Consider the following 13,183-nt stretch of genomic DNA (forward strand, 5'->3'; position numbering starts at 1 on the left):
GTTCGTAATAACTTAGAGGACTTCAGATACTCATAAATGATTCGCTCATTCTGCATTATGTTCTTCACAAACACACCTAAAGGGTAAGCTATCCATTGCTGGTTTCAGCCTTCTGTCAGCTTTGCTTTATTCTCCCCTTTAAATCAACTGGCATGGATACTGGCCTTGGCGTGATTTCCGAACCCAAGATAATGAAGCCAGCTCTCAAACCAATTAGGCATAGATAAAAATCTCTTTTTGTTATATGCTACAGAGTCACAGAGGTTAGCAAACAGAAATATTGAGGTCGTTTTCATTACAATTGATGGTATTGTCTTGGTTTCTTTCTACTGATGCCTGTGGTATCAGAGTGATCTTGGAAAGAATTAGCTGTTTATTTAAATTGGCTACATTTCGGCTGCTGTCTTCATAGTTCATTAAGACAGACTGTTATTAAGATATATATCTTGATAACAGTTTATATATATATATTCTGTTCTGTTTAATTTCATTGCAATGATCCCAGTTAGCATAGCCACCTCTGTAATGGAACTGAAGACCTGTCATGTGGGAAACCTAGATGTCGATTGTAATTTCATATTGTCTTTAGGAACATGGGTAGCACACTTGGTAGCGGATCTCTCCTGCTGTACCTACAGGCTCTCAGTTTTATCCTAAGGTTGCTATCACTGTGCTTTGCTTTCCTCCAAGCGCCCAAAACCATGCTAGTAGGTAAACCGGATACGCTGAATTACCCTCGGATATGAATGTGTGAGGCATTAAATCCATCTCAATCCCAATGTTCCTGAAATTGGAATGAGATTCACCCTGAACCTGACCAGTAAAATGAATAAATTAATTAATGTTTAGAAAAGTGTTCCATATAAAACCTCATTAGAGGTTTAGAAGAGTTTAATATCCAATGAAAGCTTGAGAAACCCTTAGAAGGTGTGGAGGCAAGTCCCATTTCTCTTCTTAAATCAACACTTCACCATAAAAATCTGACATCAAAACCAGCAGTGCAACAAAGCAACACTGGAATTGATATTTCCTCAAACTTATTTCCTTTCTGCAGGTAGCTCCATTTTATTGTTTGACATGCTAAAAGGAAGGGGGAAATAGTGTAACCTTGGTTTCAAGGGTCATTTTTATCCTGTCAAATACAACCTCAACCTCTTATTAAATGTGTATACAAATATACTAAAGAAAACTCAAGCTTTAAAGGAAAAAACAGATTGTGGAGGGAAGAAGCAGATCGCCTCTAGTGAGTCTATGTAGAAAATCGATGTGTATAAATCCCCTGCGTACATGTAACAACAGTAGGAGTCACTGTAATAAGGCAACCATATTTCTTTTTTGTTTGTTTGTTTTGACAGGCAATTATAAAATATCATATATCAAATTGTGCCGTACGACAGGGGCCAAATTTTAAGTATAATCTAGAAGCCTTGAATTAATATGCACAAACTGCAGAGGTCCAGTAAAGTGCATTTAATCATCTTTCCAGTCAAAACATTTCTATATTACAGAAGTGTAGCTCAGTTCAAGGGTCCTGGGGACTACATCACAACATAATAGAATATTAAGATGATCATGAGAAAAATACATAATACTTACAACAACATTGTCTGCATATGTCTCTGAAGAAGGTACTAGATGATTGAAAAACATGAGAATGTCTACAATAAATAAAGTGATATATTAAATCAGATGAAAATGGTTTGTCTAATTTATTGACCATTTCTCATTAGTAGATGATTACCGCTACCTGATCATTTCTTGGTTGTAATAGTTAATGTAGCTTGTTGCATAGCCTTTTGCTAATGTAGCTAGCTAGCTTCAACAAGTTTACCTAAATTCGTCTAGTTCATAACCTTACTCAGCAGATAAAGTAAACAAGTAAGAAGGCAGTTCGGCTGGCCATTTTTATTTATTTATCTATTTTTTTTTCATATTCCATCAATTAGTAGAGGAAAATCAGTGAGATGATGATAAAGCTGCTATAATGAGCAGCCCCCTCTAATGGCCAAAATGGTAATAACATGATAACTACATGAAGTAGAAATAATGCTGCACTGTAATTCCTCTCGGTTACAAGAGCTCACATTACAGGTTGTTTTCAATGTACAGCGAACTAAATTACATGAACGTACCTCCTTAGTATTAAGTTATAACCTCACAAACAAGTCTTTCCTTATTTGAAAGGGTTTCTAAAAATGACTTGCAGGTTGAAGACATGCAGAATTACTAGCTTTTTTTACAAGCTTATTTTGCCATGTAGATATGTAATATTGATGTATAGTTCATTCTAATCCTTTAGGTTCACGACGTGGTGGATTGTTGGACGACTATATGGCGCACTGATATTTTGTCACAGTATGTCCTCTAAAATAACCTAAAGACACATTTTTATCATTCATAAGTTTCTGTTTCAGGGCTGTGACTTTCCCTGGGCTGTGCGAGTCCAAACTTATGTCATTAACATTGATTTTCTCCTTCTGTAACATCTGCTGTTTCTCCACAGTCTGGCTTCATGTACTGGGGGAAAAAAAAGGAACCAGAAAGACTAAGTTTCATCAAATGAAATGGACGTAGACAGTGCACAGACACGGCACGGTTGTCTCGCTCTCGTCCTCATTTTACTGAGCGTATGGATACACAGCAGTGTCACAGTGTGATGAAGCGAACACATGATCGTTTCCTTGAGTGTCATTTTTTAAACGTGACCCACTTGCTTGCATGTGCTCAGCATGTGCATGATATTTTTTAATATAACTTGCTTTTCTATATGTGCCTGAGTGTGTGGGTATGCGTGTGTGTGTGTGTGTGTTTAAACATGTCCGTGTGTGAGTGAGTGCTGTCATGATGTCTGTGGTGTAAATCATGAAATGAGTGTGTGAGTGATGAATGTTAGTGTGCAGAGCCTCTGGACGGGCTCTGTGTGACCGTGTAGCAGAAAAGTGAACGCTGAGTCCATGCTCAGTTATTGCCTTCTCCATGTGTTTGGAGCTAGTTCCTGAATTTGCTGCTTTCATTTCTTCTTCTTCTTCTTCTTCTTCTTCTTCTTCTTCTTCTTCTAATTTTTTTTTTCCTTCCTGTTTTATGGCTTATCAATGAAATTGAAGCCATTGTTTAAATGTTTTATACTTCAGTTGTTTTCCAATAGTAAAAGTAATGTAAGCTGATATTAAACAACAGCATCTGTGAGGTCTATTCAGTGCTGAAACATTTTTTCACTCAGCTTTTACTTTTCTGAACTAATAAATCACAGGGGTTTTATTTAATCCCCCATTTCTACCTCATATTGACAGGGAAATTTAATGCTTCAGATTAAACATAACCTTTGATTATTTTTCTATCACAATATTTTTGTAGCTAAAAATCCAAAGTTTTAAACTATGAAACTAAATGACTAATGAATCCATAAAGAAAAATGTTTTTGAAATTTTTTTGCACTGGATTCTGTGAAGCAGTAGTTTGCTTTTCTCTATCATTTGTTTTATTGACTGTTTGACTCTTTTCTAAGGAAATGTTTGAACGTTTGTTTGCTTAGATCGTCAATAAAACTTTTTTCTTGCTCTGTAATGTAAATCAAGGATATCAATGCAAGCTCGTTGTATCTCTGAGACGCCTTTTTAAGGCTTGTGTTGTTCTTGTATTCTCTGTTTCCTCCATCTTCTCCGTTTTTTGATCCTAGGTCCTCTTACAAAGAAACAGAATGATGATTTAGGTGATAATGACGGTGCAGAGGATGAAGGTATTTTTTTTGACGCCAAACTGATATGCATGAAAAGGAAACCCTCCGATTTTTTTCTTCTTTTTTTCTTAAATTTCTTGTCCTTTTTTGCGAGTGGAGATGTTTTTTTTTTTTTTTTTTTTTTTACTTCCTAGTGTTTTTGCTGGATGTGTTTTGTCTTTTTTGCTTGATGTTCTACAAGTATGTCACATGTCTTTCGTCATTCCAGACATGTAATTGTTAACCTTCCATAGGTTTTGGCTTGAATTTTCTTTCTTTTTTTTTAATTATCTTTTTAGTTTTTTCATGTTGCATCCCACTGAAAAAAAAAGAAAAAAAAAAGAAAACTAATTACCATAATACAAAATCTTGACACCTTTTTTTGCATGATTTTTTTAACCTTTTTGTGTTTTGAAATCCAATCAAATGTTAGACAACTCAGCATCAATGGGGTTGCTGATAACTCTTAATATTTCCTATGCAACATGTTCCTGGAATTTATAATAACACTAAATGGATAGACTTTTACAACTTTAACAGCTAAACTTAAAGATCTTTTGCCCACTTTAAATCACTGTTCTTGGGGTTTATGTATAAACAGCTTTTTTAAAATTCAGTTTCGGTCCAAGTTCTTTAAAAAAAAAAGTGTTTTATTCCTTTCATTCCACAGCAATTTGTAAACAATTAAAATTTTTATTCATTACTGAGTATTGCACTTTTTCATTGTTTACAGTGACATCAGTAGTGAAGGCAGAATTTGTTTTCTCTTACATGTAACAGCTATAACCGGTCATTACCTCACAATATTACTTTCTCTGAGACAAAAACACGGCCTCTCATGATCACGAGAAACCAAAAAGCATAAATTCCTCTGTCCTGAAACTGTCCCATGACAGGAAATGTACTGACTGATAAAAAGCTCTGTCTGAACAAAATCTTAAGATCGAGGGAAACGTTACAAGTATTTGCATGTTGCGCTGGTGGATCATAACTAAGTTGTAAGAACTGCTTCAAAATGCCAAAAGAAGAAAAAGACCATAGCCCAAAAAACCTCACAACGGAACTCAAAGTGTCAAAAAAGGACTCAGAAGTGAACGACCGTGGCCCAACTATTCTTGTTGATCACTTCAAACACTGTTTCCAGGAGGCTGGTGGGAATGTTGCTCCATGTGATGAAGACGGCTTTACGAAGGGCATCCTCAGCCTGGAACTGACGTCCGTTTTTGTAAACTTCCCTTGCCATCCATCCCTAAATGTTCTTAAGGGGATTTAGATCATTAGAACACGCTGGATGGTCCAAAAGAGGGATGTCTGCTGAGGGATGTCTGCTGCAACATGTCCGCATAGCCAGCCACAGTTTGATGCCCCTGCACAACCTGAAGCTCCATTTTCCCATTAAAGAAAAAGCACCCCAGATCATGATGGAGCCTCCGTGTAGAAACATCTCCAGTGGCATCTCCTTGTCATGCCAGTAACGTTGGAAGCGATCAGGATCGTCCAGGTTAAAAGTTTTCTTGTCATTGTCCCATGTTTGGTTTTGCAAATTACAAACAGGCAGGTTTGTGTTGTGGGAAGAGACATGGACTTTGTAGACGTTTTTTGTTCTTTAAGCCCTTCTCTCGCAGAGGGACAATGACATGACATTTTCCCCTTAGTCTTAAGATTTATTACAGGAGTATATATACACACACATTTTGTTGGATGTTGAACCACAAGTTAACCAAGGCAATATTTTGTATAATCAAGTGAAATAAGCACCAATTATCACCAGCTAAAACCAGGAAAACGCTGTCTTTGATCCAGACATCATAAGATTAGAGTGGCACAAATATACAGTGAGAATCCCGCCAAGCATCTACTATTAACTCCATCAAAAATTCAGAGCTCACAAAATAATCCTCTTAAGTCTGCGAGACAATATGCTGGGCCAAATGCAGTCCTAGAGGAATATGTCTACAGTATGTTTCCTGGTGCCTGGGGTTGAAAACAGCAAAGGCTACACTCAGGATGACTGACACATCCAGTTTCTAAAAAACATTACCTGCTCCCTGGTTCCTCTTTACAGTGGATTGACTTTCCATGTTCTATCGAGGCTCTGCGGTGGCTCTGATATCAAGCATAATCTGCTGGACTTGACTGGACTTGTGTGTGTGGAAAATATGGATTTATTTCATCATACGTTCCTCTGTGGATCATTTCCTCCTGCTGGATTTTTCTAACCCAGCATCCTGAAGACGCTAACACTCTGAGACAACGGCGACGGTCTGGGTCGCTCACTTAACGGAATTATGCTGCAAGCAAAAACAAGCTTCTGATCATCCGAAGTAAAAATGAGGCAGTGCAAAAACGTCAAGTGCTTATTTTGATATTAAAGCATTATAAGGTGAAAGATGTACTGAATAAAAGAAGCCTCAGTTCTCATGGCCAGAAGTATAATGATACATTTTGAAGAGTCGTTTCCATGCCCCAGTACTTGAGAAATATATTTTATTATATTCTATTTTTGTGTCCAAAAAAAAACAAAACACCATTAGCTTTAGATATTACCCTTTGGAATTGTATTTCACAATGATTATAGAAATGCCAAAAAGAGGATTGCCCTTCACATAAAATTCAAGTACCCCTATGCTACAGAACCAAAGTCCAATGATTAGAGTAGGAAAGACAGCTCTTTCCACCTGGGTGTTAATCTTCAGTGTCTTTAACTGTTATCTAATTTGTTTCTGCAGCAAGAACTCAGAATGGTAGAATATCAACAAATGTGTTGTGTGATTGTACCAGAACAATAGGCCTGTCCTTAAAGTCTGTTAGGAGAACTGAACATTTGTGGAGATATCTTCTCAGTGGGCACGGTGGCTTAATCCGTTTGCTTTAAGCCTTGCGGGTTGAGTGTTTCAGTTACTGTCTCTACCCCATGTGCACATCCTGGATGAGCTTACATGTTCTTCCAATGTTTATGATGTTTCCACCAACAGCTCAAAGACATGTGTTGTAGACCGACTGGATGTCTAAATTGTCCATAATGTGTCAAAGTGCCCTGTGCTGGGTTGCCACCATGAACAGGATTAGGCCCTTTTTTGTGCCCCGAGTCCCTTTGGATAGACTCCAGATTCCCCGCAACCCTGTGTAGCATGAGCATGACAGAAAATGTATTGACGTTCTTCTTCTCGCCATGTCTAATAATTAAAGGCCTAATGCTGTATGACCCCCTCTGAGACAGCTGCAGTTTTCAGGACAACAAAGACCTTTTCCCATTTTATTTATTTTACGAGTTTATTTTTTTGGTTTATAAAGACTGAAAAGAAACACAGGGTGCTAATCATTCCATTAGAGACCTCTGCCTGGACTTTGAAACAAAAATCAAAGAACCATTTGGGTTTTATGTTTTCATTTTTATATTTAGATGAATATATAATGACCAAAAAGTACACAGACCTTTATGAATTCTGCTTTTTAGTTTCGGCTTGTAAACTGGGAGAAAAGAAACACTCTTTTGTTTTATTTTTGTTAAGTTAAAACTGGAAATTAATTCAATTTTTTTCATAAAAACGATATTCAGTAGTTGATTTCGAAGTGTCATCCTCACTTAACCTCAGCCTACAGTTATTTTTTTAAGGGCATAGTGATCTGTATTAGCAGAACATCAGTAACTGACATGTATGATCTATCCTCTTCTTGCTAATACCCTCCGTAATCCTTGCTTATTAATCAGGGTCATTCAAGATCATTCATCATGAGGAAAAGCAAGCAAAAAAGAAATGCAGGAGTTAATTAACTCGTAATATTTAGAGTTTTAAACACAAAAAATATTTTGAACATCTTGTTTGTATAAAGGTTTGTTTTTCAATTCAAATTTGCAGAAATTTTGTTTGTTTCTCTCTCTTTTTTATTTTTAAATCAAAAGTCAATATCAGGTAACTTTTTCACAAAGTGCATTTTTAGCAGTGTTGTACAAAGTACTAGAAAGCAATACTTGAGTAAAAGTACAAGTATCGTACTAGAAAAAGACTTTGGTAGAAGTGAAAGTTACCTTTTAGAATATTACTCAAGTAAAAGTCTTAAAGTATCTGATATATACTGTACTTAAGTATCAAAAGTCATTTTCTGATATTTAATGTACTTAAGTATTTGATGTAAAAGTAAAAAGTAAAATTGCAGTGATTTTCGGTAGGCATAAGAGCAGGGGCGGTTCTAGGATTTCATCTTTAGGGGGTTTTAGCCCTCAGTGAGAATTTAAAACAAGAATAGTTTTATATTATATATTATATGACTACATAGTAAGCCAAAAGTTATGGTATTATTAAATGGCAAAAGTGGACACCAAAATTTTATGCATGATGCCAGTTTAGAATCAGATCAGTTCATGTATTTGTGCATTCTCTACAAACAGTGTGTCCAATGAATGCAGTCATTAATAAAAATACTCACAAGACAAAGACCAAATCAATAAATGTTATTTTTATTTGGTATTGAATGGATTGTTTGCATTAATATTTTGTTTGTGCTATCAACTCTGGTAATAAGAATAATGAAATTTCACTGCTTTTGGTTGCCGTATTTGCGGCTTTCAGCCAATTAACGTTATAGATAAATGCCTCCAGCTCTGACTGCGCGTGCACGCTGCGCGTTCCTGTGCTTCTCCGTAGAGCGTGAGGAGCGTAATGCAATCTAGGAGCAGTGATTCGCCAAACCTCCCTTATCCCCACTACATTTTATCTAGGAAATGTAGTGGAGTAAAAGTGAAAGTTGACATAAATTTAAATAGTGAAGTAAAGTACAGATACCTGAAATTTCTACTTAAGTACAGTAACGAAGTATTTGTACTCCGTTACATTACAACACTGATTTTTAGATATTAAGCACTTTTAGATGATCAGTACATCAGTATCTTTTTTAAAACACCACTATATGCTATTATCAATCCGGCAGCTGCGTTAAGTTTATATATGTTTCTGTATTCAGCTGCCTTTAAGTGATTCAATGAATTTATCAAAGTAAGTGGGAGATGCGAGGACACAAATATTGGGCAAAAAAAAAAAAACTGCTCGATTTAAACGAGCTTAGTTCTAATGTGTGCATAAGTCATATGCATTATGTTACATGTTTTATGTTATGTGTCTACTTGTTTAAGGTCTGTGTCACTGGAATTGAAAAAATCAACAGATTCTGAAAAATACACCCAACATTGTAACATAAAGCACCTTAAATACAAGCCCTGATACAAAAGAAAAATAAGACATATCCGAATGAAGAAACAGTAATTGTGAATTGGGAATAACTGAGAGCCCCTTGTCTCGAGGCCTAGAGAACATTTTTTGGGGGAAAATAATTGCTTTTTTCATTTGTTCTCTACTTTGTTATGGGACCTCCCAGAGAAGTATCCCTGAACGCCCAGCTTCTATCAATTATCAGAGATTTATGTGGATACATTGCACCCGTGGTGTAATAGCTGTCTTCTCCTTACAAGATGAAAGCTATTGCAAACATTGTTCTCATTTTTGAAATTGCTTCCCTCGTGGACTGAAAGCGTTCGCTTGAAACAGATCACAGGGCCCAAGCACCAAGCGATGCATTAATAATTTTAAAAAAGCAGCAAAATGGAGTAAAATAAGTTGATATGGTACAAATTCAGTATGTAGTCATTCAAAATAACATTTTTTTTTCAGTTATTTGATATATGAAAATATTTATATAAATGTACAGTAATGATCAGGGAAACTTAGCAGGAAACGGGCAAAAGACCAAAAAAATAAACCCATCCTCAATTTGTTTTTTTTGTTCAATAACACAAAACATGACACATGTTGCTTAGGAAATGAAAGATCTAATGTTTAAAGATGAATATACCGTAGCTTATTAAATAGTAAAGCCAAATGTGGCAAATTGGACCTAAAGGAAAAGGCAGCCTCAATTCTGAATGCATCTTTAACCGACAGTTGGAATTTGACATTCAATTATTTCCTTCTTCACTCTCCTTCCAGACATCCGTGAGAGTGGAAGTCCCAAGCCAGTGATGGTTTTCATTCATGGTGGATCTTATATGGAAGGAACAGGAAATATGTTTGATGGCAGCATATTGGCCAGTTATGGCAATGTCATTGTCATAACCGTGAACTACCGGCTTGGTGTGTTAGGTAAGTGTTTTTTTAAATTTTTTTTAAATAAACGCACCACCTTTGCTAAGCATCAGATAAACAGCGCGAAGGTTGCTTCAGACTAAAATGTCTTGGTGTGATCCTTCAGCAAATGATTTGGCCTTGTTTAACATATACTCCCTGTTAGAGTGAATTCAGCCACCTGTAGGAAGTAGTGCACTACTTGTATAGAATTATACTGCCAGCTCTAACCCTAACCTTAGCTTCTATTCAAAAGCACACAGTACACAAAAGTAAACAGCAGTAAGCATCTGTAAATCCAAGTCAGGCAGCAGTTCATATAGTTCATTTATATATCAAAGCACTAAAGCACTTCAGGCAAGGCCGTACTGTATGTTGCCTTATTCGCATGATTGTTATTTACAAACTTGGGCTTGCTCCCAAAAAATGTAATGGCGATGTTGTTCTAGAAAAGTTGTTGTGTAGATTCCATACCACTTTGTGTGCACAGGTAAGTGCAAGGTTGAAATGATATAACTCAAAATTCTGCTGATTAAGTCCACTTATGTATGGTGCTAGATAGGACTCAACTCAAACTGTGTCCATGTATATGTGTGGCAGTCTGGGGCCACTTTTTTATAGTAACCTAAATGATTCATATGTTTTTCAACTGAATGTATTAAATTCAAAGTCTATTTAACCCAACAGTGAAAATCTCACAGTGGAAAATTCAGATCGAAGATTTAAAACATTTACATTTCCGATTGAATACACTTCTAGAAAAATATCGCCATCCTTAAAAATATTCTTGTTTGCCGTAACCCGACCGACCCTGTCAATTTAGGACCGACTCAATTTATTTATTTTTTTTTTTGCTTCAAGTCCGACCGACTTTCCGGTTGTAAATTTGCGTTAAGACCGACCCTTTTTTTTTACTCTTCAAACAACTAATACAAAAGCAATAAAATAATATTAATGGGTTCGTACCATAATACATCTAAAAAATTCATTAAAACAGCTCGACACCACTTTAACTTGGCACAAAGTCCTGGAAAAACTGTGTCCAGCATCAAAATAAGGTTTGCAATGATGCGCCCGAAGGCACGGGCTGAAGACCCAGTCAGTGATGTCATGATATGCTATTTTGTTTAAAGTCATACCTACGTAATCACCATCACCAAAATTGTACTTTTTTTTTTACATTGAAACTTGAAAAAAAAAATATAGACCTATCTACCGACCCCCTTTTTTTTTTTTTACTGTTACTGCAAACCAAAATATTTTTAAGGATGGCCTTATTACCATATTTTTAAGAATTCTACCTTTAGAATGGGAATGCACTATGCGTCGAACGCACTCAGGATTAGTAGCTAACAACATTTAAACATGAGCCTTATTCATGCCAGTAGATAAATTATGTCTGGTTAATTCAAGCAGTTCTGTTGGCTACATTTCTTTATATTATGCTATGTTTTTTTTGTTTGTTTTTTTTAGGAAATTAAAATTCAAACGAAATATTTACAGAATATTTTTACCAAAATGACGCCAGCTATATTCTTGGCAAGAAAATAATGTTTTGGATGTTTTCACAGAACAAATCCTGACAGTTTTTTTTTCCCAGACTGCTCTGCATATGTGAATGTGAAGTACTAAGTTTTATTAATAGCACTAACCTTATGTTCTGTCATAGTGAGAAGTCAGAACACAATACTGTCTGCACAGTGCAAATCATACCTGCCATGCCACTCTATACGACTGTTCTCTTTTTTGGCATTAGTTCTGCTTGGATTGATTCCTTTTATCAATGAAATTGATTATCTGTAAGCTTTTAGTCACATATCTTCCGGACACAATAAATCAAAGTGCTTTGTTTGAGAGGATAGACAAAGCAATGTTCAGCCCTGGAGAACAATTAAGCTGCCACACGAAAACGAACAAAACGAACATATGATGTTCCTCACCACTCGCCACTGAACCCCTCATGCAGATCATTTTTCCCTGATATCTTTTCACTTGTTTTTAGCAAAACTCAAGACAGTATTTGTGAAGCTGCTTTATAGTATGGTGAAAGACACACATTCTGGAACATCTGCTCTGGTGGTAATCATCTATCTCCATGCTAAAAGTAGAGCTTTTATAACACCTGATGGTGGTGGATAGAGAACAATGGTTTATTGTGCCAAGATGACAAATGTGGTTATAGCCGTGGTGCTAACTCTGTGTAAACAGTGTCCGTTAGACTGCTTACATTTAGCAAAAGAGCATGTGTCCTGTCAGTGTGTCAGTGTGAGTCGTACAATGCAAATGTAGCCAGCGTGGGTTTAATTGTGTCTACAGTATGCTTGCTTGCAGGCGCCTTATTCCTTTTGTTTACCAACTTTTCAAATCTTCACCAGTGGCTTTTGTTCTCTCTGAAGTAATTGGTTTCGGTGTTTTCATTTTTTGAAATGCCCTCCGTTGTAATTTATTTGTATGCTAATTAATTTCTTCTACCTCAAAACAAATACACCAGATACTTAGTTTCATTAGTCTTTTTCCTGTTCGCTTTTACTCTTTTGTACCCGATACACTTTCTTGCTTATTATGGTTGGACTTGCTTTCGGGTCTTTAAGGAATCATTTTAAAAGTGTAACTGCAACTAGTGGTGTTTATTAGACAAAAAAAATCATGCTAAATGTCTGTAGCACATGGTAAGCAACAGTTGCTTGGGATAATCCATTAAAGTTATAAATCGGACATGAGTGACTTAAACAGAAACAGGGTATAAAAATGCATGGTAATACTTGGCAGCAAGGCATAGAAACAATTTGCCATAACTAGGCAGGCAAAAGAAGTCATAGAGAACAAATCCATGGATACGCCAGGGATGGAGACTGAACTGAAACCAACACAAAGGCAAATACTGTAGTCATAACAAACAAAAACACATGACATGAACACCAAGCAATATAACACAGACTGGTTGTACTGGGAAACATGTTCCGTGCAAAGAAACCAAAATTTGACACTATTCCTAAATCGTTATTTGAGGCACTATATTTGTGTGTTTATTAATCTTCTAACTCCATCTCAAAAATGTCTCCTTAGCTGTTTCAAGGTTACATACTTTGATAATATAATGTCCGTAGTCAAATAACGTTGCATGGACGATGAGCTGTGCTTTGCTGATAAGATTTGCAGATGTACTGTAAGCTGTGTCCTAACTATCACCACTACCCAGAATGCTTTAATTGCCTGTATGAAGCATTCTAGATAAGGCGTGGCTGACTTTATCTGAAATGGCAGTTTGATGTTATGTCTGGTGGCCTTTTCGGTAGAGGGCAAAAGAGACGAGTGCAGGAGACGAGGCCGACTGCCTCCAGAGAGCCACTGT

General features: G+C 36.4%; 1 protein-coding gene across 2 annotated transcripts in view; it reads left to right on the forward strand.

Moving 5' to 3' along the window:
* Positions 1–13,183, forward strand: part of nlgn1 (neuroligin 1) — a 244,991-nt gene that overhangs the window by 119,669 nt on the left and 112,139 nt on the right. The window contains exons 3-4 of one of the 2 annotated variants that reach the window (XM_060881449.1): positions 3,677–3,736; positions 9,697–9,849. In XM_060881449.1, coding sequence (XP_060737432.1) covers positions 3,677–3,736; positions 9,697–9,849 — 213 coding nt within the window. The remainder of the gene's footprint in view (positions 1–3,676; positions 3,737–9,696; positions 9,850–13,183) is intronic. The other variant, XM_060881457.1, reaches the window with a different exon arrangement.

Source organism: Tachysurus vachellii, chromosome 1 (genome assembly GCF_030014155.1).
Source record: "Tachysurus vachellii isolate PV-2020 chromosome 1, HZAU_Pvac_v1, whole genome shotgun sequence".
NCBI classification, from domain to species: Eukaryota; Metazoa; Chordata; class Actinopteri; order Siluriformes; family Bagridae; genus Tachysurus; species Tachysurus vachellii.